Source organism: Symphodus melops (assembly GCF_947650265.1).
Source record: "Symphodus melops genome assembly, chromosome: 1".
NCBI classification, from domain to species: Eukaryota; Metazoa; Chordata; class Actinopteri; order Labriformes; family Labridae; genus Symphodus; species Symphodus melops.
Window position 1 is genome coordinate 3,418,807 of NC_136691.1, and position 25,777 is coordinate 3,444,583.

The window sequence follows — 25,777 nt, forward strand, 5'->3', positions numbered from 1 at the left end:
ATTTGTAGGTTTGGGAAGTAAATGATTGTAGATGCAGGGGATTTGTCAAAGCTTACTGATGCCCCCTGCTCCTGCCCCGCCGCGGGTATGAACAGAAACAACAACTGAGCCTGTTTGATAACCTTGTACTGTATGCTGAATAAATTCGGCACCTGGAAGTGTAATCCCTTTATTGACGGACCTTGCGGCTCTTTAAGTGAAATGTGAAAATAAATGCACTGAATGAATTCTTACCGTCGCTTTCCCCACACTGAGTATCTGTTTCTCTTTATCACTACATAACACCGTCAATACGTTTTCACCGTCTTCAATGGTTTAAGGAGCTATTGACCCAAAACATGATGAAGACAGTACAACATAAGTGCAACCATATTGGCTTTAAGGTTCAGTAAACAGCAGTTATTATGAAGTGTGTGTTTGTGTGTGTGTTTTGGCCTACAGCATGTGCATAGCTTATTACTCACAGTGTGAACCTTCAAAGTAATTTATCTTTTACAAACTAAGAATCTAGAAGTGTCACGGGGATTTGGCTTTGTGATTATAATTATTATATTTTAAGAAGTTTGGGATGAATAATACACACACACTGGAGTCACAGTGTGGTTAGTAGGAAGGAGGGAAGAAGAACTGACCTTTCGTTCATAGCGCACTTAAGCTGTCCTATTTCTACTCCAAATCTGAAACAGTCAGCCCTTAATTTAATCATATAGGCATTTATATATTTTTACTTAACATATATTTGGCCTCATTTCGATTAAGCATCTAATTTACGAGAGTGTCCTGGTTAAGAGGAGCAGCAGCGCAACAAAAAGTGACAAACATAAAACACAGAAGAATTACAAACAGAGATCCACACGTCCTGAGTCACAGAGCAGAAAGTCATCATTCAAAGCATCTACAACCTGAAGGCATCCTCCTCCAACACCTTCAGTCTGCTTTTAAAAACATTTGAAGAATCCAGCTCCCCCAGACACGGGTCATCCTGCAGGAGATTTCAAGGCGCAATTTAGGAACAGATAAAAACAATTAGTTTTGTGACTGATTGGATATAACGCACGTTGACCTTTCACATCTTACTTGAGCGAAAGGAACTCAACAATGTTTTCAGATGTAAAACTGCCAGTCATTTCCTCCATATCTGGTATATTTGTAAGCTATAATGTAGACTGAATTTAAACTGCCCATAGTTATATATTTGTAAGCCTTTTGTGAACGATTCCCACATTAAGCTCAGATTCCAAGAGAGCACATTGAATTTATCAATTGTTAACATTTCAAATCCTCATCGTAGGAATTATAGCTCAATCATGTAGACATTCAAAGGCACACATGCACTGTGTTAAAGAAAAACATGTGGAAGCAGAAATAGCAACCATAGTGTTTGCGTCATCCTGGTGATTATGACTATATGAGGCACTGCCTGCAGCTGCCATTCCAGTCACTTTAAATTTTTTATTTCACTTCAGTTAAGCTCTGATAGATGAAGCGACGTCACTGAAATTCAACTTGGTGCATTCATGTTCCATGGAAGAAGTGTGTTTTTATATGACCTCCCTGCTGGGAGTGACATCTGCTGGCATAAAAACTCAGAAAAGAGGAGAAATAAAATCAGCGAGTGACTTGTTCTATTTTCAGGATGTTGTTTTTTTTCCCCCACAGCATTTATTTATTTATTTTTTTAAGTAGAAAAAAAAAATACTGAATTCAATTTTCCAATTTTGAAGGAAGACCAACTGTTTCATTTGCACAACATTTTGCGTGTCATGTTTTATTATCTCCTTGGGGCTAAACAAAGAATTAAGACAGTTAACATTTGTTTTCTGACCAGATGGTGGGCCAGGTTTAATCTTTGTGAAAACATGCAATGCCGTGCAAGTTGTTGAGAGCGGCACCAGGGGTGGATGTTTATATATGATTTTTCCCAGATGACACTGAGGGACATGACAGATTGTGACAAAGCAGTTGGTGCACACTAAAACTTCTATTACATAAATGTTTACATAGATTCAAAACGTGAGAGCATTTGTAGGACCTCCATGAAATTTAAAAGATGCTTTAAGCCATACCTCATTTTGTGCCCTCACATATTTGCTATTTTTTGATGGAAATGAAATGTAAACAATGCATTTCATGACCCAATATGGCTCAAGAGTATGTCCTATTATAGCATACTGTCACATTTCAGAAAAAAAAGGAACTGGATCTAAAGTCGAGAAGCTAAATGATAACATTTATTAAACAAAAAAGGCAAAAGGTAAAACAAGGCTTATTTTACTCACAAGGATCCACAAGGAATCACAGGGAGAAACACACAAAGGCACATAGGAATCTGACAAACAACAAACAATACACAAGGGAAACAAGCACCAACAGGGAAGAGGGAGAAATACAAACAAGAAAGGAAACCTACAGTCTGAAATACAAAGAATAAAAAACTAAAGACCAAATCATAATAACTCAACACTCAAAAGTGTATGGCATCTATTTCTGTGAATCTTCATGCTTTATTCATTTTGGTGATTAAAAAAAAAGTCTAATACAAATAAATGACATTTTAGTCGAGTAAAAATGTGTTGAAATTAGGAATATTTAGACACACACACATAATACAAAATGGTCTTTGAACTGCTTATTATGAAGCTATGATTTCTCATCTAGTGATTATCACATGTCAAATGATAACAACCTGCAGTAATGTAATATCACTCCTCCATGACATCACTGCTACTCATATGGATTTTTTAATGATCATGATTGACACACATGACGAAGTGCAAGCGGAGCATACTGAGTGTTATTAATCTAAGCTTTAAGCAACATTATTTTCTTCATGCCTGAGAAAAAAAACAGAATTTTAGCTCAAGCAAACTTTGAAATAAAAAGTAGGTAGCTAAAAGAAAAAAAAAGATTTCCCTGTTAAATTGGCCTTAAACTGAAAATAAAAATAAAATAAAATAAACAACTCTCATTCATTTCTGGATAATACAAAAAAAAAATCATAAACTCTACACTTAATAGCCTATGTTTCTTATAATGGTTTTTGTAATGTCATAGAAACATGGTTAATGATGAATGGTCCATGTGATGAGACGATGAGGCTAATAGATGCCAATTACTGAGAATGGTTTCAGATAATTGAGCTGATTTAGCTGCACTGATTGACTCTTTCGTAGCCTATACTGTATGTGTGCGGTCGTCTCTCACCATGAAGACTTTTTTTTTTTTTTTTTAAACCGATAGAAATCTTGTGTACGCTAGCCCACGCAACAACAACAAAAAACATACAGATAAGCTATGCCTATTAGTCCTCGATTTAAATCTAAACATAAATATGGTGTTGCAAAAACAACAACACACACCACAGGAATGTTACGTCTCGCTTTCACGTGATCTTGGCTCTTCACAACGCTTCCGAACAGTTTTTTCCCATTGCACTTGAACGCAGCGCTGCTCCCATCCTTCGTGAATGCAGCATAAACTGTTGAGGTGATCCATGGCAACAGAGGAGCGGCAACCAACCGCCGAGTCTGTCACACAGACACACACTCACATACACACATACCTTATATCTCTACACACTCACCGTGAATGTAGCCGGAATGCAGAGAGGACGAATCACCCTTAAAGGCTCCCGTTGAGAAATTTCGGGATCAAGGTGACCGACCGGGAGGAGGGGGGGAGTCAGTCAGCCGAGCTGCCCGTAAAGGAAGCGCCTCATCTCCGCAAGCCAGGTGACAGCAGACAGCACGCGCACCTCGGACCTCTCACTGCAGCCACGAACAAGATGGTAGTAACGTATGTTTCTGGGGCTTAAAAAAAAAAAAAAATGAAAATTTGCTCTGTTTTTGGTGCGCTCGTATGCTACTGAACTCAAGCAAAAAAAATGAAGCAACATTTTGACATTTTTTGGGGGCTAAACAATCGTCAATTTTTTTGACCGTTTTCCGTTAAAAAAAAATATAAAATCCCCGACACCGTCTCAGCAGCAGTTTTTTTTAAAATCAATAACTGCCGTGAATATCCATAAAGCATCTGAAGCATCATAGTGAAGATGGCGACTGGGTCGGGTTGGCAGCAGTATTACTGCCCTGCCGGTCAGGGGAAATTTACAACATCCTCGGGAACCAGCATGTCTTTCCAATCCGGCATCGCCATGGAATATACCCAAGACCTGCACCTGAAGATGAGCAAGAAAATAGCCCAGCTGACGAAGGTAAGAAGGCCTTCTCTTCGCACTCACCTGAGCTGTGTATTAACCTCAGGGTTAGACACTCTGTAGCCCCCCTGATCTGGAGATACGGAGCGTGCACCAAACTCCGTTAGGAATGCGTCTAATTTAGTTATTTAGCTCGTATTTGTGATCATTCACGAAGTCTGTGACAAGTTGTTGGTTTGCATCCGAAGCACAATAATCTTAAAGTACTTTCGGCACTCACATAATTAAAAAAGCACGAACAGTGTTGATGAAAATAATCCATTTCCCCCTCTGCCCTCCAGCTCCGTGTTTGATGGAGGGAAACAGGGGATTAAAGCCGAGCAAATGATTAAAGTGATCATTTTAATTGGAAATCCGTGCTGCTTGCTTTTTGTATTGAATGCCGAATTAGACACAGCTCCTGTCTGGATGCAAACATGTCTCAGGACTTGCAGTAACAGCGTGCATTAAAGTTAAAAAGGCGAAGAAGCCTTAAACTGTGCAATGCTCCAGAGAGGTTTGGTCGACGCTCCTGCTCGACACAACGACACGCGCACGAGCTGCCTGCAGGGCTGAACCCGCTCTGTTCGGATGCTGCATCCATCAATAGAGGGTCATTAACGACGACGACAATCACACCAGTCATGATTCACATTTTGCAAGGCTGCCTGTGCTGGCATTTTGTTTTACTTGCCAGAATTAATGTTGTTCTGGGGGCCTTTATAAATAATTATGCAGCTAAATAAGGCACCCCCCCCACCCCCCACCCTTCCAAACTTTGCTCCCTCAAGACAACAAGAATCACTTAGAAGTGAGACTCAGATTGAAAATAAAATACAGGCTTGCCTATTTGTACACCCTGCTGTACAATTCCCTTTACTCCTTCCTCGTTTGCTTTTTTAAATCATTTCATCATATGCCCCGCAATCCTCATATTGTTTCACGAGTGAGTGTGTGTGTGTGTGTTGAATATGAATTGTCATGCCTTTTGATGTACATTGCACTTGCATATTTATCTGTGCACTTTAACATCCTGATCTACAGCTGCATACATTTCCGGTAAATGCAGAATATATTGTATTTATGGGCTGATTGTCAGGAGTGATGCAGGTTTTGCTTTGGCCGAGCTGACTAGGGAGGTTGTGCTTCAACACCTTTGGGCTTTCAAGGACTTCTTTCATCTCTCTCTCTTGGCCAAATAACAGGGTTCAGACTTCTAACACAAAGAAGCCAGCTCTGCACAACGTTCACCTGCAGGGTTGGAGTATGTTTACGGCTGCAGCGTGTTATTAACACCCAGCTTAAGGACTGTCGGTGCCTCAGATGTGTTTCCAGGTGGTCTTTGTGGAGTCGCCTTCTCATTGCCTCTGAATGTTTGACTAAAATATCACTGACATCCTCCAAGGATTCACTAACACTAACATAAGATAGATGCTCTCAGTACTTCTGTTTGCGATGAGGAAGTGGAGGCTGAAAAAAAATAAAAATAAAAAATCATCATTCTGCGGCCTTGTGCTGCTCTCTGTGTGCCAAGCCTTTGAGCAGTATTGGCTCTTTCGAGTCACATTGAGAGGAAAATAAAAAAGTGTTTTCACCTTGTTAGCTTATTCTCCTGATCATAAAATCCAGATATGAAAAAAATAAAACTGTACTTGTTTTTATTATTATTTAAACTCCAGGAGAACTTAACTTTATCAAAGCCTGTAGGTTTAAAATGTGAAGCAGTATGGAAGTGCACTCAGAAGGCTTGTTGTATAGGACTCTATGAGAATTTAACGTATTTCTACCTCCGTTTATTACCTTAGTAAACATGTTTGTGATGAGTTTCTCTGTCTCTAGTTTCAGCTCTTGTTGTTGACCAGTCTATTGCAGCCTCTCAGTTAGGTGACGTGACAGCAGCACACATCCATCCAGTTCTCTGAGAACGGTTACTCTTCTCTCCCAAAACAAGAAGATGGCAACAGAAGGGATGATGTGCTTATCTGCTTTACATTTAAGCTACCCTAGCTCTGTGTATTTTTGTACGGTGTGAGGATATAAAACTTCAGATTCCCCGAGTGGACATCCATACGTCTGATTTACTTTCCTTTTTTTTTTAAGATCTCAAATCTCTCATTTGGTATCCACAGAGTTAAAACAGTACAAAACAAACTCAGTGATAGTACGTATGTTCATGGATTCATTCATCTTGATAAATTTGTGGTTATATCTTTTGATTGTGTCAACCATCTAAGAGTAATTCTTTTAGGTTTGTGAAGCTGTGATACATATGTGTGACATCTCATTACAGCAGCAGAGTTATATATCATCCAGCGCCAACTGGCAGTGTGATGAGAGGTTTAGCTGAACATAGATGTTGGACACTTGAGTCCAGGAGATGACTTCTTTATGCCTTATACAGAGTCAAGTATTTGTGGGCAGAGCTTTCTAGCAGAATATAAGGAACACTGTGAAGAAGAATTCTTGGGCCAGTGACTGCAGAGTCCTGGTCCAGCATGTAAGAGACTGCAGAGTCCTGGTCCAGCATGTAAGAGACTGCAGAGTCCTGGTCCGGCATGTCAGTGACTGCAGAGTCCTGGTCCAGCATGTAAGAGACTGCAGAGTCCTGGTCCAGCATGCCAGAGACTGCAGAGTCCTGGTCCGGCATGCCAGAGACTGCAGAGTCCTGGTCCGGCATGCCAGAGACTGCAGAGTCCTGGTCCAGCATGCCAGTGACTGCAGAGTCCTGGTCCAGCATGTAAGAGACTGCAGAGTCCTGGTCCAGCATGCCAGTGACTGCAGAGTCCTGGTCCGGCATGCCAGTGACTGCAGAGTCCTGGTCCGGCATGCCAGAGACTGCAGAGTCCTGGTCCAGCATGCCAGTGACTGCAAGGTTCTGGTCATGAAGCATGTCTGAGCTATTGTCTGTGATGTTATTATAAATCTAAGAGGATCCACAGGTCTGTTTGATAATGTCCTCCTCATTCATTCAACACAGATATAGATAATCGAGATTACACTTAGTAGAATGATCATTTGATTTGATTGATTTGATTACGGCGAGCAAACAGACAAACGTAATGTGAGCATGCTTGTCCCTCCAGGGCCTCCGTACAAAAAACAAGTCTCATCCCTCCAGATAATAAATCAGCTTTAATGGGAACTATGGTTGTGTTGTCCTGCGTTAACCTGAGATAATGACAGCAGTAAGTCCGGGTCCTTGTTACCATGGGACAGAGAGGACGTGAGAAGACAACCTCACTGTGACCGGAGTAAATGAAACGTACAGATGATTGTCAACTTTGGGCTTCCGTAGAAACGACTCCAAACAACAAGGTCTAGAGACTTTATGAAAAGCATTTAGCAGCTGTGCTAACGCCACATGGTAAATACATGGTTGTTTTCTTCTTCGTCTCTCTGAAGGACAGAGCAGCCATACAGTATCATCAGTGTCCAATAATCTGGACACTAATGCTTTTGTAAACCTCTGCTGAGGATTACTTGTCCGACGTTGTACAATTTGAAAGCAAACATCGGGCGCTTCATCATGCACTGTTTTAAAGCTGTGAAGCGTCTCTGCGTGTCATTACTCAGTTTGGCGCCGGCTTAAGGAGCCTTGAATGGAGCTGTGAAAAGGGGGGGGTTTGCTATTGGATGAGAACGTCGAAGATTAGGAGGTAAATTCACCGTTCTGAATGCCTCATGGTGCCTCGCTCCAATGAAGGAAGAGTTTCAAGTGGAAAAAATACATTGATATATATATATTTTTTTTTTATGAAAAGTCCCAAATTAATCATCTTTATTTAAAATCCTTATGAATGCTGACACGGCGGATGTTTCCGACGGTTAGTTCCCTGCGGATGGCATCAGAAGATCAAATCTCAGGAAAAGCTGTTAAGCTCCGGCGTTTCTACACCAGCAGAAAACAATAGTGACACTGAGTGATATTTCCATGTCAAGTCACATGACCAACACGTTCCCACAGGCGTCACATCTGAGCCTGGCGTCTCTCGTGCCGTGTCGCACTAGGCCACGACAAGCAGGAGACAGGGGGTGAGATCCAGGCCGATAGCATGCCGGCCATCTGCTCGCTCCTCGCGCTGACCGCTGATCTCTGCTGCCGAGTCAGAGCGGCGCTCAGGAACAAAAGGCCAAAACCTTGAAACCTTCTCCGAGCAGCCCCTCTGACACATTACTGACTGAGTGCTGTCCCGGCTTCCTCCAGCTTGCCGTGTCTGACGATGACTCAAGAGTGATTGAGGCAATCTGAATGTTTTAGCTCAGACTTTGACTGGCCTATTTTAAAGCCGAGTGTCTTTTAGTGTTCTCGCTCAGCCTGTTTGCATCTCATTATTAATCAAGCTCTCCGCTTCTCCTTCTTCTTCTTTTCAAACCAGGATTATTATCATCTGATTTCTGGGGACTTTTTGACTCTCTCTCTTTTCGTCATTGTATATTTTACTTTCTTACGATGTGTGAGCGTGCGGCGGCGTTGTCACTTCGGTGCATCGCACGCCTGTTTAACGGCAGAACTCGGGCTCCATGCACTTCACGCACAGTCACTCAGTCAGTCATCGATTGCCGTTCTCCCATGACTTTGAATTGCAGGATGCATGTGTCGTTTTGCTGCCTCTGTCATTTAAAGCTTCATGCAGTAATTTTTAATCCCACAAAGCTGCTTTCTGGCCCTTTGTGTAGTTCAAGCTCTGCACGGATTTCACTCTCATCAGTTTTTTTTTTTTTTGGAGTTCCACTCTCTGATGCTTTTCTGCCCATATTGTAGGGCCTCCGTCAAAAAGGAGGGACTGTAGGGGATTTTCGCTGCTATGGCAACAAGTTTTATATAAATTATAATTCAGGGCAGTGGTGTGTGTTAGAATTGAGCGGAGGATTTTTTAAAGGGATAAGCCTCATTTTGTTTGTGGATGTGGACTGAAGGCTCTGCTTGTTGTCACAGGGAAACAGAGAGGGCAGCGTGTCATTTTGCATCGTCAGGAGAATGCCTCATAACAAATACATTGCCGTGTGTGTGTGTGTGTGTGTGTGTGTGTGTGTGTGTGTGTGTGTGTGTGTGTGTGTGTGTGTGTGTGTGTGTGTGTGTGTGTGTGTGTGTGTGTGTGTGTGTGTGTGTGTGTGTGTGTGTGTGTGTGTGTGTGTGTGTGTGTGTGTGTGTGTGTGTGTGTGTGTGTGTGTGTGTGTGTGTGTGTGTGTCTTTGTGTCATCAGCCATGCCTGACTGACTTTAGTGTCAAAGTGAATCAGAAATAGACCTGTGAGCTCTCTGTGTATTTCTGGACGAAGGGATTGAAAGAGGCAGAGATAGTAAAATACTGTAGTACACAATGAGTGTGTGTGTGTGTGTGTGTGTGTGTGTGTGTGTCTACAGTGCTTGCAGGTCATTTGTTGTGGTTCTGCAGCTCCACAGAACAGAGAAGCTCCTCTCTGAGCTCAAACATCACAAACTCTCCTGCTCTCACCGAGTCCCGCTCCTGTCACCTCCTGATGACATCACGCTGCAGACCTGTGTTTGTACAGATGGTCAAATATGACACACACACACGATTGCTTCAAATCAAGTATGGAGATGTATCAAAGTATGAAAGGCCCTGCTGCGACTCCGCGCTCTGTGTTGTTGTGTGAAACAGGCGGAGTGATGATGTCAGTGGTATCACTCGGGTTAGTTGATTGCTGATTAACGTCATCGCACAGAGAAAAGAGCTGATGGATGTTTCCTCCAGCTTAAATGACATCCACTGATATTTCTCTTCATCACAAAAACAATCCTGTAAAGATTCACGTTAAAGCCGACGGATCAGATCGTTGACCTTCTCGTCTCTCACAAGGCGACGCCACCTGATTTATGGCTTTGGAAATGATTAGTGATTAAATGCAATCTTTGATGACGAATCAATGAGTCCCTGCAGACGCACTGCAACACTAATCCCACATGAGAAACACAGAGAGGCCTTCCTCTTCATCATCGAGCTGAATGAAGCAGTGTGTTGTTCTTCGCTCGCCCGTTATCTATATTCTCTCTCTCTCTCTCTCTCTCTCTCTCTCTCTCTCTCTCTCTCTCTCTCTCTGTTCCTTCCAAACACACAGAACAGATGGAAATGAACACTGACGCCGCCTTCCAACCTATAAGGCCGAGCAGCTGGCTCATTTGACGTCGTTCTCACATTATAAATATTTCTATTTCTGTGAAGAAAAAAAAGAGATGATTTAATGAGACAAATGTTTACAGATAATAAAACAGATCACAGTCGAAGCATTTTGTAAAGAACTTATTTTCATAAAACTGTTTTTTTTTAATCAGCAGAAACTGCTGGTTATACTACTTATACTTATACTTATACATACTATATACATTATACAGCTGGAAACTCACAAACACACTGTCATCGCTTGGCAGACACATTAAGACCAAAGTGTGTGTGTGTGTGTGCGTGTGCGTGTGTGTGGGGCCTAATCCAGGGGTGGTGGTGCAGTGATGTGTGGCGCTCGGGCTCGCTCAGAGAGCAGATGGTCAGAGCGACATGACTCCAGACATGGGAATAAAGCAGGGCTGATACGGCGGGGATTTTAAAGGTCGATACTGCTCATTCCAAACCCGATCTGCAGCTTTCTGTGCCGATGCTTCTGCTCCACATGAACAACTTCTATATTTGAATGTCCAAAAAAAAAATGAAAAAAAGCATTTTCTCTAAATATCTTTTTTTTTTTTTTTTTTTTGCTCTGTGCAGAAGAGTATTCTTGGCAGGCTGCAAAAACACTCCCACTACTCCACGTTTCACTGCTGTTACTATTATTACCCTTCTGTGGGACTGGAGCAGTCACCTCTCCCTGTGCTGTTACAACTCTCTGCTGCTATTTGGGCGAGAAGCAGAGGCAGCGCTGCTTACGCTCAGTTGGTGGTCTCCGGTCCTCCTGGTCTCCTCGTAGAGAGGATGCAGGTTTGACTCCGGGTCACATCGCTGATGTCATCTCTCCCTCTCTCTCTCTCTCTCTCTCTCTCTGTCTGTCTCTGTCTGTCTCTGTCTCTGTCTCTCTCTCGCTCTCTCTCTCTCTCTCTCTCTCTCACATCGACAGTATCTCTGAAGCTGTACGAGCTGCACACCTATAAAAGCCTTGATGAGATTATTTTAAGTGATTCAAAACGCACAGCGGGAGCTTCACGTACACACACACACACACACACACACACAGCTCTCTCAGATGCGACACATGTCTTCTGTCCCCCCCGTTACGCCTCTGATAAGAGCTCTGATGGCGGATCAGGGCTGGATCGACTTCACCCCAGCAGCATGTCACAGGCCAGAAAGAATCCTGCCTTCAAATAATAAATGTTGAAGATTCATAATCAATCAAGAACAAATAATCAATAAATAATCCAAATCGTTCTATCAAAGTACAAAGTTTACAGAATCCCATTTATACATCAATGTCCTTGAGCCCGTTATTGGAGGAACATTTCCTTCACACAGCGTTTCACGTCACGTGGCGTGTTTTGATTTTTCGCCAAATGAACGTATGACTTCTTCGGCACACGGCTTCAGTTTTAACACACACACACACACACACACACACACACACACACACACACACACACACACACACACATGCGCCTGATGTCAGCAAAAACAACAGGCATCTACGGCAACTCTGGAGGAACACATTACAGATAAAAAAGCACAACAAATACAGACGTGTGTGCGATGACAGCTGCGATGACGTGAGCGTTCAGTGCCAGATTTGTGGCGTTAAAATTGCATCCCGTAGAAACATGAGTTTGAGCACGTGCACAGTTGGAAAACAGGCGTTCGGTAATTCGAGTAATCGAGTACAAAGATGAACATGAGCATCCCCGCTCTCTGCTGTGGTCAGAGGAAGTGAAGACAGGCTGTGTGTCTGAGCAGCTAAAGCTAGCACGTTATGCACCTCCACACACTTCATGGAGAGAGTCTTAGTGTGTGTGTGTGACGACAGAACAGGCTGAGTGACATTTCATTATGAGCCGTTTCTTTTCATGGAGGAAAACCAGGAGAAGCAGGGAGGTGTGATGTCACCGCTTTGCTCTCCAGAGTCTTTTCTGGAGGCGACAAAGTGGAAACTCTGCGGCCATGAATTTCAGCTTTGTGATCTCTAAATGTAATTTTAGGAGAATGGAAACACAAGGGCGGATTCTGTGCGTGTGTGTGTGTTAGACGAGTGTGTGTGTGTGTGTGTTTATGCTGGCCTGCTGCTGCTGCTGCTGCTGCGGGGAGTGCAGCTTATTAACCTCTGCAGGATGCTTCTTCACTGATTGTCACAATTCTCTGTCAGATTTCATTAAGATACGCCCACACACTTTCACACACACACACACACACACACACACACACACACACACACACACACACACGCTCACAGACACACGCTCTAACACACACACACACACACACACACACGGTCACAGACAGAGAGAAAGATATAGGGTGAGAGAGAGGGGCATATTGGCCTCAAGCACGATCCACTACAAATAAAACACTCCTGACGTGCCTCTTACTTCCAGACACACACACACACACACACACACACACACACACACACACACACACACAAGCAAAGCGGCTCGTAGATTAAGCGAGGTGTGTTTGGAGGATAATTTGATGAGTCATTCTTAATGTGTGACCTTGAATGTCTCCTCGGTCAGCCAGAAGCTCCCTTTCTACTACACGCCGCCTCGGCCTGATTTTAGTTGGCTGATTTGCAGCAGCCAATGGTGTCGTAGCAACAATTGAGACAGAGAGCAGCGCCAATGCATTGCTGGCTGGCACAAACGTTTGGTTTGTCCAACACATTTTTTTTTTCTCCGTCTTTGAGGACAGTCTCCAAAGATCCAGGGATTTCCTCCCACCTTCAATATGATGGAGATTTGTCTGTAAACAGACAGTTTGTGTTTATGGTGACTGCTCAGAGATGTCTGACCGGAGAACTCGTTCCAACATTGTGTGGTGGAATCAGACGAGACAGGCTGAGAGGGGCTCAATAAAAACCCACCGAGCATCCAAGTGTTTGACATTCAAAGATGTTTTGTATCACAGGAAACGAGACCAAAGCTGCTCGGCCTAAAAGTCTCCCCACTCGCAGGGTCAAGAGTGGACAAGTCTCTGACTTAAAGGTCCCACATGTTCCTGCTTTTAGATGCTCTTCAGTGTTCTCCTGTGCATGTTTAGGAACATCTATTTGTAAAAATTCAAAGTCTGCAGAAAACACGGCTTCTCCCACCTCCTCCTGTTAGCATGTAACGCTCGGTCTTTAGCTAATGTGTGGAGTGACATCACAAGACAAAGACTTTAAAAAAAAAAAAAAAAAAAAATTTTTATCCCCGAGGGGCAATTAGCGCACCAAGCGTTCGACCACATGATCAGCGAACTGCATGCACCCTGACAGAGCAGGGGGAGCAATTCAGGGTTAAGTGTCTTGCCCAAGGACACATCGGACAGGTTGCTCGCAGGAGCTGGGGATCGAACCCTCGACCTTCCGGTTGAGAGACGTCACCGATCCAAGCCCATTGGCTCGTTGTAAGCAAGCACAAGCCCCTCCCGTCGGACTGACTGCAGCCTTCCTAATAAGGTAAAAGCAAACCAAACCAAAAACAAAGCAGATCGGCCAACCAATCAGATCAGAGTATAGGCACATGTGGGGGTTTCTACACAGAGAGCGTGTACATGAAAACAGACACTTTCTTCAAACATCATTTTCATTCCCAGGAAAGGCTAACAGACTCCAGTACACGGTTGCCCACAATAGCATTGTCTCAAACACCTGCACTGTCAAATCCCACTTGGTCATTAGGCAGAAATGTGAAGGAGCAGCTTCATATGAGATCTGACAACATGGAGCTTCAGCTCAGCTGTATTACTCCTGTCTCTTCTCTCTCTGCACTTCTTTGTTGGTAGCAGTCCAGCACACTTCGCTTTCAGCTTGTTCTACTAAAGCAACAACAAAAAGAAAAGTATGAGGACAGAAGAAGATGAAAGCACTGAGAACAGGACGGTTCATTTCCCTCTACACATCAGACTCTTTAACTGCGAGGTGATGTAACCGTCCTTCGGGTGGCCGTGTTGAAACGAAGCAGCTTGTGGGCAGCGGCACGTGTGCGGGGTTGTTGTGTATGTTGATGATGTGGCAGGTCGACGTCTTTACATGTGGGGGAGAAACAGAAACAGGAATATTGGAGCCTCCTGTTTTTGAGCAAAAACAGCAAAACCATGCAGCCGACCCCCGGGGGTTAGAATAATTTGGGACACACAACGGACATCAGGCTGAAGCGACGAGTCTAAGTTTGTTTAAACTGAAGGGAAACGCATCTCGTGCACTTATTGTAGCGCCCTGTTTCTGATCCAGCGTGAGCACAGCTCCTGCAGGTAAACTACGTCCAATCGGTCTGGATGCTGTTGGTTTGATGTCGGCCATAAGTGGACACTTGAGGAGATCCATTGGCTCTGCTTGCTGCTGGTTTTGCTCCTGCAACGTGACACTTGTTCATCATGCTCTCATCTGTCTAACTTTTTGGGACTTATCTGAAAACAAACAAACATTTCATTTTTTATATTTTTTTCATCCTGTCACAGAGCCCTGCAGCTAAAAGTGTTAGATGTACTCTGTTGTAATGCCGATGTTCTGGGTTAGAAAGGAGCTTTATCGGCTTCGGCCTTTTCTTTTTTTGGTCATTGATTGTAAACATACGAAGTGGGTTTATCTGTAATTATTCTTCTTTTTAAATGTATGACCACCACCGACTGCTTAATATACTAAATGTAACTTCAAACCACCTGTCAAACACCATATGATGTAAGGCAGGGGTCTGGCTTAACCGTTGCATGATAAAATATATCAAATCAAGATGTGTTCAAGGCAGTCTGTAAATGTGGAACAAATCCAAAAGTTGCTGGTTAAATTCAGAAGTTGGTGGATATTTGATTGAAAAATGGATGAAAATCTAAACATTGGCGTTCCTGATTCCTTTTATTCTTCACTCATTTAAATTCGACATCAAACCAAGATATTGTGCGTCCCTCTGTTGTTGCTTCTTCCAGCCAACAAACCGCCTTATTATACGGTCTTAAGATCAAAAATACTGAAGTGTGGTCTTCATCATGAAGATCGTTTTGGATCCAAATCGACTAATGTCGATGAATAATTCAAACCTTTTGTTGGGTAAATGTCTGAAAAGAGCCTTAAGGAAGCGTTCTGAAGTGAAGACCTCCCAGCTGACAGCAGCCCACACGTCGAACCGGGAAGACGAGCTTCTTTGGCAGACGTTGTCAGCAGCGAGTAAGCGTCAGGATTTTAGAGGCTAAAGTCAGCTTCCACTTTCTCTTCTTTCTTTGGCAGCAGCCCGAGTACACGAGCACGAGGGACCTGTCTTTACTCACCAGGTTCTCCTTCTCCCTCCTGATGGGAGAGACATTAAAAGCCCGCCCCGCACTGGCAGTTAACCCTCCTTTTACCATTAGCAACATTCAGATGGGTTTTTAAAAGTCTCCCCGGAGGAAGGACTGTGGCTTCAGGCAGTGGCTTCCACATTATGTGTTTGCTGAGTAAGGTGAAGCACTTATTACATTTTACACAGCAGGGTTTATTCTCTCACTTCTGTAAGCTCTTAACAAATGTTTGTTATGGAGACGTGTTTCCAAGATGATCACAGTACGAGGTTTAAAGCTGTATTCTGGAGTAGTTCTTTGGGTCTTTTTGCCTTTAAAGCTCAGCTGGAGAGAGACAGGAAGTGTTGGGAAGGAGAGAGTAGAGGACGTCATGCAGCAAAGGGCCGAGGTGGAATCAAACTCACAACCGCTGCAACGAGGGCTAAAGCCTCTGTGCACGGGCTGCGTTGCATGACGGCTGGGCTGTCGGTGGGTTAAAGAGGTTAAACTGCTAAAACAACGTGGTGAAATCATTGGACAGCATTCACAGGCAACTTCTGCAAAACTCTGAATGTATTCATCTCCAAAAAGGTTGAGCACCTTTGACTAATGGGACAGTGAACTGGTCTGACGTCAGTCAAAGGATGATTACACACAATTCAAAATGAGATTCACCTGCAGACCCGCCGACAGAGCAGGAACACTAACATCAGCTGCAGTGATGAGCAGAGGCCAAAAGGAGCAGCAACAAATTATCCCTGAAATTTAGAGTTCACACTATTTGCCCCCCCCCCCCCCCCCACATGATTATGACATTTTCTTATGACTCACTTGAAGAGACGTTATATGAAAATAGAGAAAAGAGCAGCAGCAGTATCGAGCTGTCCTGTAATACTGAATTGTTGTGGAGACAGGTGAGAGCTCGACTAAGTGCTGCAGACATCACAGACATCTCATCACTCTTGAAAACAATCAAATCTATAGTCATGAAAAGACAAAGAAGAAGAAGCTGGACATATTCAGTTCAGTGTTACACTGCACTCTTATTACATCACACACTAGTCCACTCTTCCCATGTTAGACTGCCTACAGCGAGAGCCCATGAGCTGAACTGTCCAGCTACCAGACCTGGTCCAAGCCTGGACTGGGGACTGGTGAGCCTTTAGTTTCCAACCTAAACAGAGCGTACGGAGCGTTGGCAGTCCATTTAAACGGACGGAGAAGCGAATGTTTCTCGAGTCCATCTGTTGCTGCATACAGACAAAACAAATGATTTTACTGAAGAGGTTTTTCATGAAATCTTTGGTCATGAGAAAACAAGAAATTCCACAACATTAGGAGCCTGAACTTTTACTTTTGATGCATCGAAACAGATAATGATGTTGTTTGATTATTACTAATGTTTTGTTGCAGTTTAAAATAGGAGTGTTGTGACAACCCTAGTATGAAGATAGATAGATAGATAGATAGATAGATAGATAGATAGATGGATAGATGGATAGATAGATAGATAGATAGATAGATAGATAGATAGATAGATAGATAGATAGATAGATAGATAGATAGATGGATAGATAGATACTTTATTGATCCCGAGGGAAATTCAGGCCTCTCCTCTCTTTAGTTAGCAGGTAGCCTCGGACACATCGAGACCAATAACCATTCATCTCTGCCACAAGCAAACGTACTCGTTCTGAGCCAGCCGAAAATAAAAAGGAGTCGTCTGCATATAAAGCACTTTTTATGAGATCCATTTCAAGAATCCTGTTTGATTCATTTTAACAATCAACAATCGTATTCTTAAAAAATTATTATTAAGATGATAAAGTTGACAGATGGGCTGATGAGGACGATAACTCTCCGCTCAGTTTTTAACTCCATCCTTTTCTTTTCACCAAAGACCCTGCCCGTCTTGGCTCCTTCTATAATTGGCAGGACTGTTTACTTCTTTCTCCCTCATGTCCTCTCTCCGTGTCACTGTTTATCTGTCTGTCCTTCCCTCCAGCTAAAGGACATCCAAACAACAGCAGGGCTCGCTATGACTTCACCAGGCCCTCAGTCTGCCTCCCCATTAAGATAGGATGAAGCCGATTCCTCGGGGGATATTTGGCCAATTTTTTGACAGCAGGCCGTCACAGGACAAAGCAAAGGATGAATATAAATAGGCAAAACGGGGTAATAACTGGAGACGTGTTTCGTGAAGTGTTTCTGTGAAATGAGCAAAGTGTTTAAATCAAGAGGAGGAGGAGTTTAGGACGCGAGCAAGAAAGTGAGGGAGAGAAAACGAATGGGCTCGTCCTACTTTATCTCACAATAACGAACAAGGGTTTATACCAGTCAGTGTGTGTACACAGCCGTTTGGGCCAAATTATACATATACACTTTCCATATTCATTTAGGTGAATCAATAGTGTGGTACTATGGGAAATCCCTGAACCTGACTTCACTCCATTTGAAAGATTACAGCAACGATTGGAGCCGTAATCTTTGAGAACATAAATTGACAAATTCTTCAAAAGGATTTTTTTTTTTAACTCTTTGAAGTATTGCAGAGCATTTTGAAAGATCTATTTATACTCTGCCCTTACTGACCTGTCTTTACCCTGAGTGGCCGACTGTTTGACAACCCCATGACTCAGCACTCCTGCTTTTAAACCAATCAGCTCTCTGAGAGGTGCTTTATGTCCAATCAATAAGGCTCATTCTCCACAAATGCCGGGCTTGCTCCTTGGTCTTACACTAAGTTAAATATACCTTTAATTCATAGTTGTACCTGTTTGTTTGTCTTTATAATGTACGGTGCAGCATTTCTGACAGTTTGGCTAAATGTACAGTAAAGTAAATCCTCATTGTCCAAAGCGTAGTCTTTGAGAATACATCAATAACTTTTCAGCCCCAAGTTGAGGTTTCATGTTCAAATCCGTGTGTTTTATCAGTCATGAAACAAAGACGAGCCTCCCAGCTTCAGAAAGCACCGAGCTGTAGATTCACCCTGCTTGTCTAAATGAAATGATCCTGTTGATACGAGGAGCTGACGACCCAAAACCTGCAAATGCTGCTGCTTCACAACTTGAATTCACTGGACAAGACAGACGATTCTTCTTCAGCCCGATCAGCCAGCTGTGCCATCCTTTTTATTATTGTAAAGTCCCACTAAAGAGCGTCTTCCTCACCGTGCCTTTGCATTGTAAAACTTGAAGAACGATGTTTCATTGTGATCGTGCAGAGGACGTGAAGGAGGACCGAACGAGTCCTGACATCCTCACGAAATGTGACTGGAGTTACAAAAGGCTGAGCAGAACGCAGCGTCACAAACTGGGACGATAAAGACGCCGGGAGCCAACTGCTCGTATGTGTGCTGTTGACTCACTCGATGACATTGACTTTCATAATCGACTGTTATTTCTGTCGTCTTTTTGCTTCTTCATGCTCTAAAGTGTAACCTACTGTTGTTACTTTACATAAATAGTAGAAATGAGGTGATAGAACGGTTGTTGTGGTTATAGGTTAGAGAAATTCAGAGGTTTGTTGACGTCTTTATTTCAGGGTTCACTGAGTATTTTCAGATGATTGTAGCGAATATTCAGTATGTTACACTTCACCGGTTTAACATGAAGAGATCATGTCGTAAAGGATCATTTTTGAATCCCAACTCTTTTATTTCTATCATTTTAAACTGTAAAAGAAAGCATGACGAGCATAGAGGACTAACTTCCTGACTTCATGAAGTCAAACTGAGTTTTTAAGAATGTGTGCAACTTCTGTACAAAAAAAAAAAAAAAAAGAATCTCAGCAGTATTTTTGGCTTGTAATGAGAATGTGATCCCGGGAAATGAAAGATAAACACCTTCATAGAGCTTCTGGGATTCACCAGTCATCGCTGTTCAATAACGTCAGATCCAAAAACAAACGTTGTGCATCACACGTCTGTAGCTTCGTTTAGCTTCTTCATTCCACTGTTCCTGCTGAAATGTTGCTGGGAAGACAATTGACCCAAGATGTTACGAGGAGGCATGAGAGAGGGATGGCTCTCTGTACACTTACATCACAGGTAAGATGCTCTGTAGTGCGCCGTCTCTCTCTCTCTCTCTCTCTCTCTCTCTCTCTCTCCACTGTCCAATCTATACCTCTAAATCTAAACCTTTAAATCAACTGTAGGTTGGCCGTCCCTGGTGTTTAACATGCTACATGCTAACATTGAATCTTAAACTAGCCAAACTTAAAAGTGGGGCCACCAGTCTGCGCCCAGCCTGTGACGTGAGCCTGCCTGTCTCTTGGAGTTTCTACTGTTAGCGTCTCGGTCAACATGACACGTGGACGGTCGACGGTGGATTCACACTTTATCAGCGCGTCAGCAGAATGATCGTGTGCCTCGTGTTAGCAGCGCTGCTCAACTCTTCTCTGTACGTTCGTACGTGTTTGTCTGGCAGCTCTGCAGGTGAGCTCTTACCTCGTTACCTCTTTCATCACCCCTTACACACACACACACACACACACACACACGCACACGCACACGCACACGCACACACACGCACATGCACAGTGTCTTGGCGTTAATGCTACTGCAGGGTGTCAAGTGAGATTTTTTTTGCTCGCGTCTCCGCCTTGATGGAGCCATCAGGAGCGGAGCCGTCCCGTCTCAGGCTGGACGTTTTCATGCTCTGTGTAAACAGGGTTTACTCTTTCCTACTGCGTCTAACATACAACAAATGCTGAGATCACACGGGCGCGCGCACACACGCCAACGCACGGGAAACCGAGAGGCTGCAGGCTACAAGTGCTACAGACACCCATGCCATTGCTAATGGAATTCAGTGTGCTGCGACTGAGAGCAAAACAGAGAGGAGGAGAGAGAACAAGCTCGCCTCTTTCCCAGAGGGATCCAGAGCTGTGCTATTCTTAACACTGTCTCAGTAATGACCGTCTCATTCATACATCACATCGTGTGCTGTGCGCAGGAAGCTAACAGTCTTTTCTGTGATCATCCCTGAAACCATCGTCTCCCATTAGTGCACATCCAGAGTCCCATTATAATTGACGACGTGTAAGTCAGCGAACCCCCCGAGCTACAGAGGGTGACCTCTACGCCTGTGAGCGGTGATCTACAGCATGACTCGACAGGAAGTGATCACACCTTAAATGATTTTCATGCTCCAGCGCCTGACCCGCGGCTGGCAAAGGACGAGGAAAAGGCGGTAAATCAGACAACACGGTGTCTGCTGAGCCGCTTCATTCTTCTTCTTCTTGTTTTGAAGATTTACATTTTTAGATTTACTTTATTTTCTGAGATAGGACAGTGGAGAGAGAGTCAGAAACCCGGGGAGAGAGAGAGAGAGAGTGGGGAATGACGTCCCACAGGAGCCACACCCTGGCTGCTCGCTGTCCAGGACGCTCACGCACCCTGAGCCCGTTCATTTAGCAACTTTCTTCTTCTTCTTCTTCTTTTTTTTATTTTTTTAAAGATTTATTTATGGGCTTTTTAATAACCTCCAACCCACACATCATGTGAGCCGTTCCTTAAAGTCCAGTTTAGAAAAACAAAACCACAAATGCAGCTCTCAGACGCCCTGATCTGTATTCAGGGAAGGATCGGACCAATACGTGGCTTTGCTTCTGTAATGAAGCTGTCAATAACCAATGTTTTATTCATGATGTACGAGGAAGAATTCCCATAATGCTTAGTGCTCGCCTCCAGAAGTTTCCACAGACACTCAAAGACTTCAACATGTTCCTGCTCTTGAAGTGTTCTAGTTTCCATGTGTAGTTCATTTGTAGTCCAAGCTGAATAAGCCAATAATATTACAGCAGGCTGAAATCAGTGGGTGGTTGCAGACAGGTTCCCAGATCACAGAGATGCATTTCGTGACCTGGTTAATGAGCAGTGCAGGTCATGTGTGATGGATGAAATCTGACTTGCACTGAAGTGTCAGACCTGCAAAACATTCGGTTTTCCCGGTGTAACCCTGCAAGACGGAGAGTGTGCAAGGAATATATTGGTCCAGCAGCGGACTGAGATAACACGGCGTGCAGACAGAGCTGACAACTTTTAGGACAAGAGAGAGACATTAGGGTCACCGAGAGAGAGACCCGGGGAGAAAGATGAAGACAGGATACGAAGAGGTATGGCAAGGCATGAGTAAGCAAGAAAAATCCAGTGTGTGTGTGTGTGTGTGTGTGTGTGTGTGTGTGTGAAGGGGACCGTCATCCTCTATTTCACAGGAGAGTGACTGGGAAGCAGGTGATGGAGCAGCCTCATCACTCAGCAGCTGTGGACACACATCCACACAGTCGAAGCTCTAAAAGCAGGCATCTGAAGCTGAGGTCAGATTAGATCAAGCTGTCGATGCCACAGCCAAGCATTGTGTGTCTGTTTTTGTGTTTGTGCGAAGTGTGTGTGGAAGACGGAGAGAGAGAGAGAGAGAGAGACAGAGTGATTGTGTGTTGGCAACGCTGAATGGGTCTGAAAGTGCTGCGCTGTGTTTAGCCTGTGGGCAGGGTCTGTGTCAGTCAGGCTTTGGCCCATGCAAGGAGGCAGACAGCTGGAGAGAGATGGTCGATTGGACAAGCCAGCCACCACCTGGACACTCACACACACACTCACACACACACACACACACACACACACACACACACACACACACACACACACACACAGGCAGAAGGAGGAACATAGAAAAAGAGTAATAATAAACAGAGAGTGTCACCGGGTGTTTTGCCAACAACAGACGATGCTTTTGTTGATCCAGAATTTAAATCGTCCTCTTCATGGTAGGAGGTGAAGAGCTGCGTTTTTGGTGTGATAACTTTTTTTTTTTGGCTCTTGTGGTGTGGACTTCTGTGAAGGCTGCTTCTCGCTGGGATCTGACAGCTCGAGCTGGTGTCAAGCTCTAGTAAATGCAGTAATTCCACCTGATGCGCCGCCACTTAACACGAGTGGTCACGCCGGTCTGCACAGAGCTGCTGAGCTGGAGAGAAAGTCGGACGAGGAAAGGATGTCACAGGAAGGTCAGTGCAGTCAGTCGGTGGCATCTTAAGATCCAAAATCACCGAGGCACAAAAATGAAGACGTACGACCAAATCTAGAAAGTTGAACACGGTCAGAGGACGGACAGATACACGCAGACGCTTAGCAAACGTCTCAAGGGTTTAAGGTTGATTTCATCAGTTTGTCTCCGTCGTGGATGGTAGATGCTTTTGTCTGTTTATCGCCCGGGTGTGAGGATCTCTTCTGCTAACTTCATGCAGTGTGTTTGTTCTACAAACACCTTTTTTAGGCACTTCAATTTGCTGTTTTTCTTTGAAATACATCTTTTTGTTTTTCTTTTGCCCCACAATTTACTCCCCATAATTCCTCAAACAGTCGTACCTTTGTGTCAAAGAAAAACACCAATCCTCACGGTGAGGATTGACATTCAGCTAATGAGCTCCACTTATAGTTAATCCTTACATTACACAGAAGACAGCAGTGCTTATATTTCCTAAGAAAGGAACCCCATTTATTCCCAATGCAGAGGAAAAACTGCATGGATTAAGAACACGGAGACAATGACAATCAAAGTAGATGATTCCAAACTGAAGCTGAACCAGAACCGAGCTTTTTATAATTAGAACAGACAGTCAGTGTTCATGATTTTAAAAAGCTCAATCCTCTGACGTGAAGACCCTTTTCTTCAGCGTTTTGCCGTTCACATCTTCCAGGTGAGTCATCTTGAGAAACTGGCTGCCGACAGCTTCAAACGCCATAATGACGAAAACTTTGAAAAAGCTGCATCAGTCAAACCGTTACACAAACAAATGGCCTCAGCAGTAGAGACGAGGGGGGGGGGGGGGAAGAAAAAAAAACGGACAAATTGCGAGACATGAGCCGTCAAGAGGAGAGCGAGAGCTGAATGAGATCACATTATCACATCAGGCTGCGAGTGGATTAGAGCGCTGTGGGCCTGTGCTGCTGGTGACTCATCTGACCTGATTCTGAGCAGCAGCAGCAGAAACGGGCAGAAAAAGACAATGAGCGCTCGTCTTTCACCTCCCTGTCACCAAACGTGGGATGTAAAGTACGCGTTGCATTGTTAGCATGGATTAACACCGAAGCTACTGCTGTGATTCTGCATTTCTTACTGTGTACATCAGCAGTATGATACGTTAAGCTTGTCCAGCGTATGATGTTCATGGTTTCAGCACAACAGTTCACAACTGGGTCAGCGATGTAAAGCATCAACATCATGCTAAATAGAGCTTTACCAGGGAGCCTTTCAGTCCTTCCTGGAATAGCTTGAAGTGTTCACTGTCCATCCAAACCATTAACATTCATCTTCATGTGCAGATTCATGACACAGTGGCAGGTTCTGGTTGGTGTTTGTAGGTCAGTGGTCCACTGGTGTGATCTGTTGACTGTGTGCATGAAAACACATTGAGCACCGAGGAGCCTATCAGAGACCGGATAAAACATGGACATATACTCTGTGACATCACTGATGCCCGAGGGAGGAGGAGGAAGGAGGAAGGAGGAAGGAGGAAGGATCACCTGTCACTGCAAACATTGATTTACATCCCACTTGAAGAACGTCAGTCTTTTGTTTGGTTTTATTTAACTCCGGAGAATGATGCTTGGAGCATACAAGAAAAGGATGACTTCCATGATGGGAAAAAAAATAAGGAAAAATCAGGAAATTTGATCTGTCGTTGTCTCGTTTTGGTTTTATGCTAACTGTCTGTCTTGGACATTGTTAAAAATATTGACAAGCACTCTTTCAAGCACGTTTCCAGCCCTAATCAAACATGGAGGAATTAAGCTAGGAGAAGGTTGAAGAAGAAAATCTCCATCCTGCACTTCAAATGGCCCATAATGTATTTTATTCCATTTTATCAGCCAGGGTCCAACACGATCTCTGAACCACTCACGACTGCCACAGTCTGTAGAGGCTCTCACAGCTTATAGAAAAAGCTGCAGCACAGCTGAGGGGTGATAATGAGGGGTGATCTGATTTAAGGCATGCACACACTGAAACCGAGTGTTAAGAAAAGTGCAGATTACATCTTTTATTATTGCTGTTTGAAATCAATCAGAAAACACACTTGAACACAAACGTGTTGTTTGTTTTTAACTTTAAGGGGAATTTCTGGGCGACAAACACTCAGCCAAGACGGATAGGAGTGCGCCATGCAATTATTTTTAATCAGCGGGAGTCTTAATTGTCATAATCATTCCCATTAGCTGGATCATCATCTGTCTGCAGTGAGTTGTGGTAGACAGCACCTGAACGCCAACCTGTCGGCCCCGCTCCCTTAACTCAATCACTGCTTTTAGTCCGTGCGTCACCGGCTCAGGCAAAAATTGCAGCCTTTGAATTAGAAGTACATTTAGCCACTTATCTCTGTCTCTGGATTCGTTTTTTTTTTTTTTCTTCCCATCATTATCCTCCCCTCACTCACTCTCTCATAACCTTTTTCAACCTCCTCCCTTTATATAGAGACGGCTGTTTCTAGTTACCATGGCGACGTGTGCGATAAGCCTTTGCCAATCAGACACGTGTGCGGGAATGTTTTTGAGCTTTTCGAGTTAAAACGCCACGCTCGCCCTCCCTCCCTCCCTGCCTCTCCACCTGTCTGTGCACTGTGTAATTACAGTCCTCCCACTCCTTTCCAAATATAGCCCGTCCCTCTACCTGTGGAAACTTCTGCTGCACAAGTTCAGCGTTCGCAGACACAACTTTCTTTCGGTCCTACCGCCGGGCGGGCGCTGAAACTTTAGTCCACACTTCATGGCGAGTTGCTGGAGGGCACGGACACTACCTGACTTCTAATGGCATGAAAAAGCTCCAACCACCCAGCTTTACACAGCGGGGGGCTTTACACCGAGCTGCAGAGGAAAAAAACCATCCCTTTTATACTCTAATCGACCATATCTGTCTGATCTGTTCAACCTGTGATAAGATACAAACACACATTTGAAGGGTCTTGAAGTTTGAATTCAGAATCAACTTTTTCAAAGAACAAATGAGAACACACGTGAGGAGTCGTTTTCAGTTTGTTTCACGTTAAATATCACAAACAACATTCAGTTCATCTCCTCTCTGTGAGACAACCACACAAACTCTTTATTCTGAGAGGTCTTTAATGTTGGCGACATCATGAGTGTAAGATTAAAAGTCCATTCGGTGGCAGGCATGGGCGACTGGGCGTTGTCATGGTTAAAA

The 25,777-nt window shown here is 43.8% G+C and overlaps 2 protein-coding genes across 4 annotated transcripts in view; both read left to right on the top strand.

Moving 5' to 3' along the window:
• Positions 1-25,777, top strand: part of man1a1 (mannosidase, alpha, class 1A, member 1) — a 234,452-nt gene that overhangs the window by 182,839 nt on the left and 25,836 nt on the right. The window lies entirely within an intron of this gene.
• fam184ab (family with sequence similarity 184 member Ab) overlaps positions 3,981-25,777 on the top strand; it is a 131,290-nt gene continuing 109,493 nt past the window's right edge. For all 3 annotated transcript variants that reach the window (XM_079345686.1, XM_079345688.1, XM_079345687.1), the window contains exon 1: positions 3,981-4,213. In XM_079345686.1, coding sequence (XP_079201812.1) covers positions 4,052-4,213 — 162 coding nt within the window. In that variant the 5' untranslated portion in view covers positions 3,981-4,051. The remainder of the gene's footprint in view (positions 4,214-25,777) is intronic.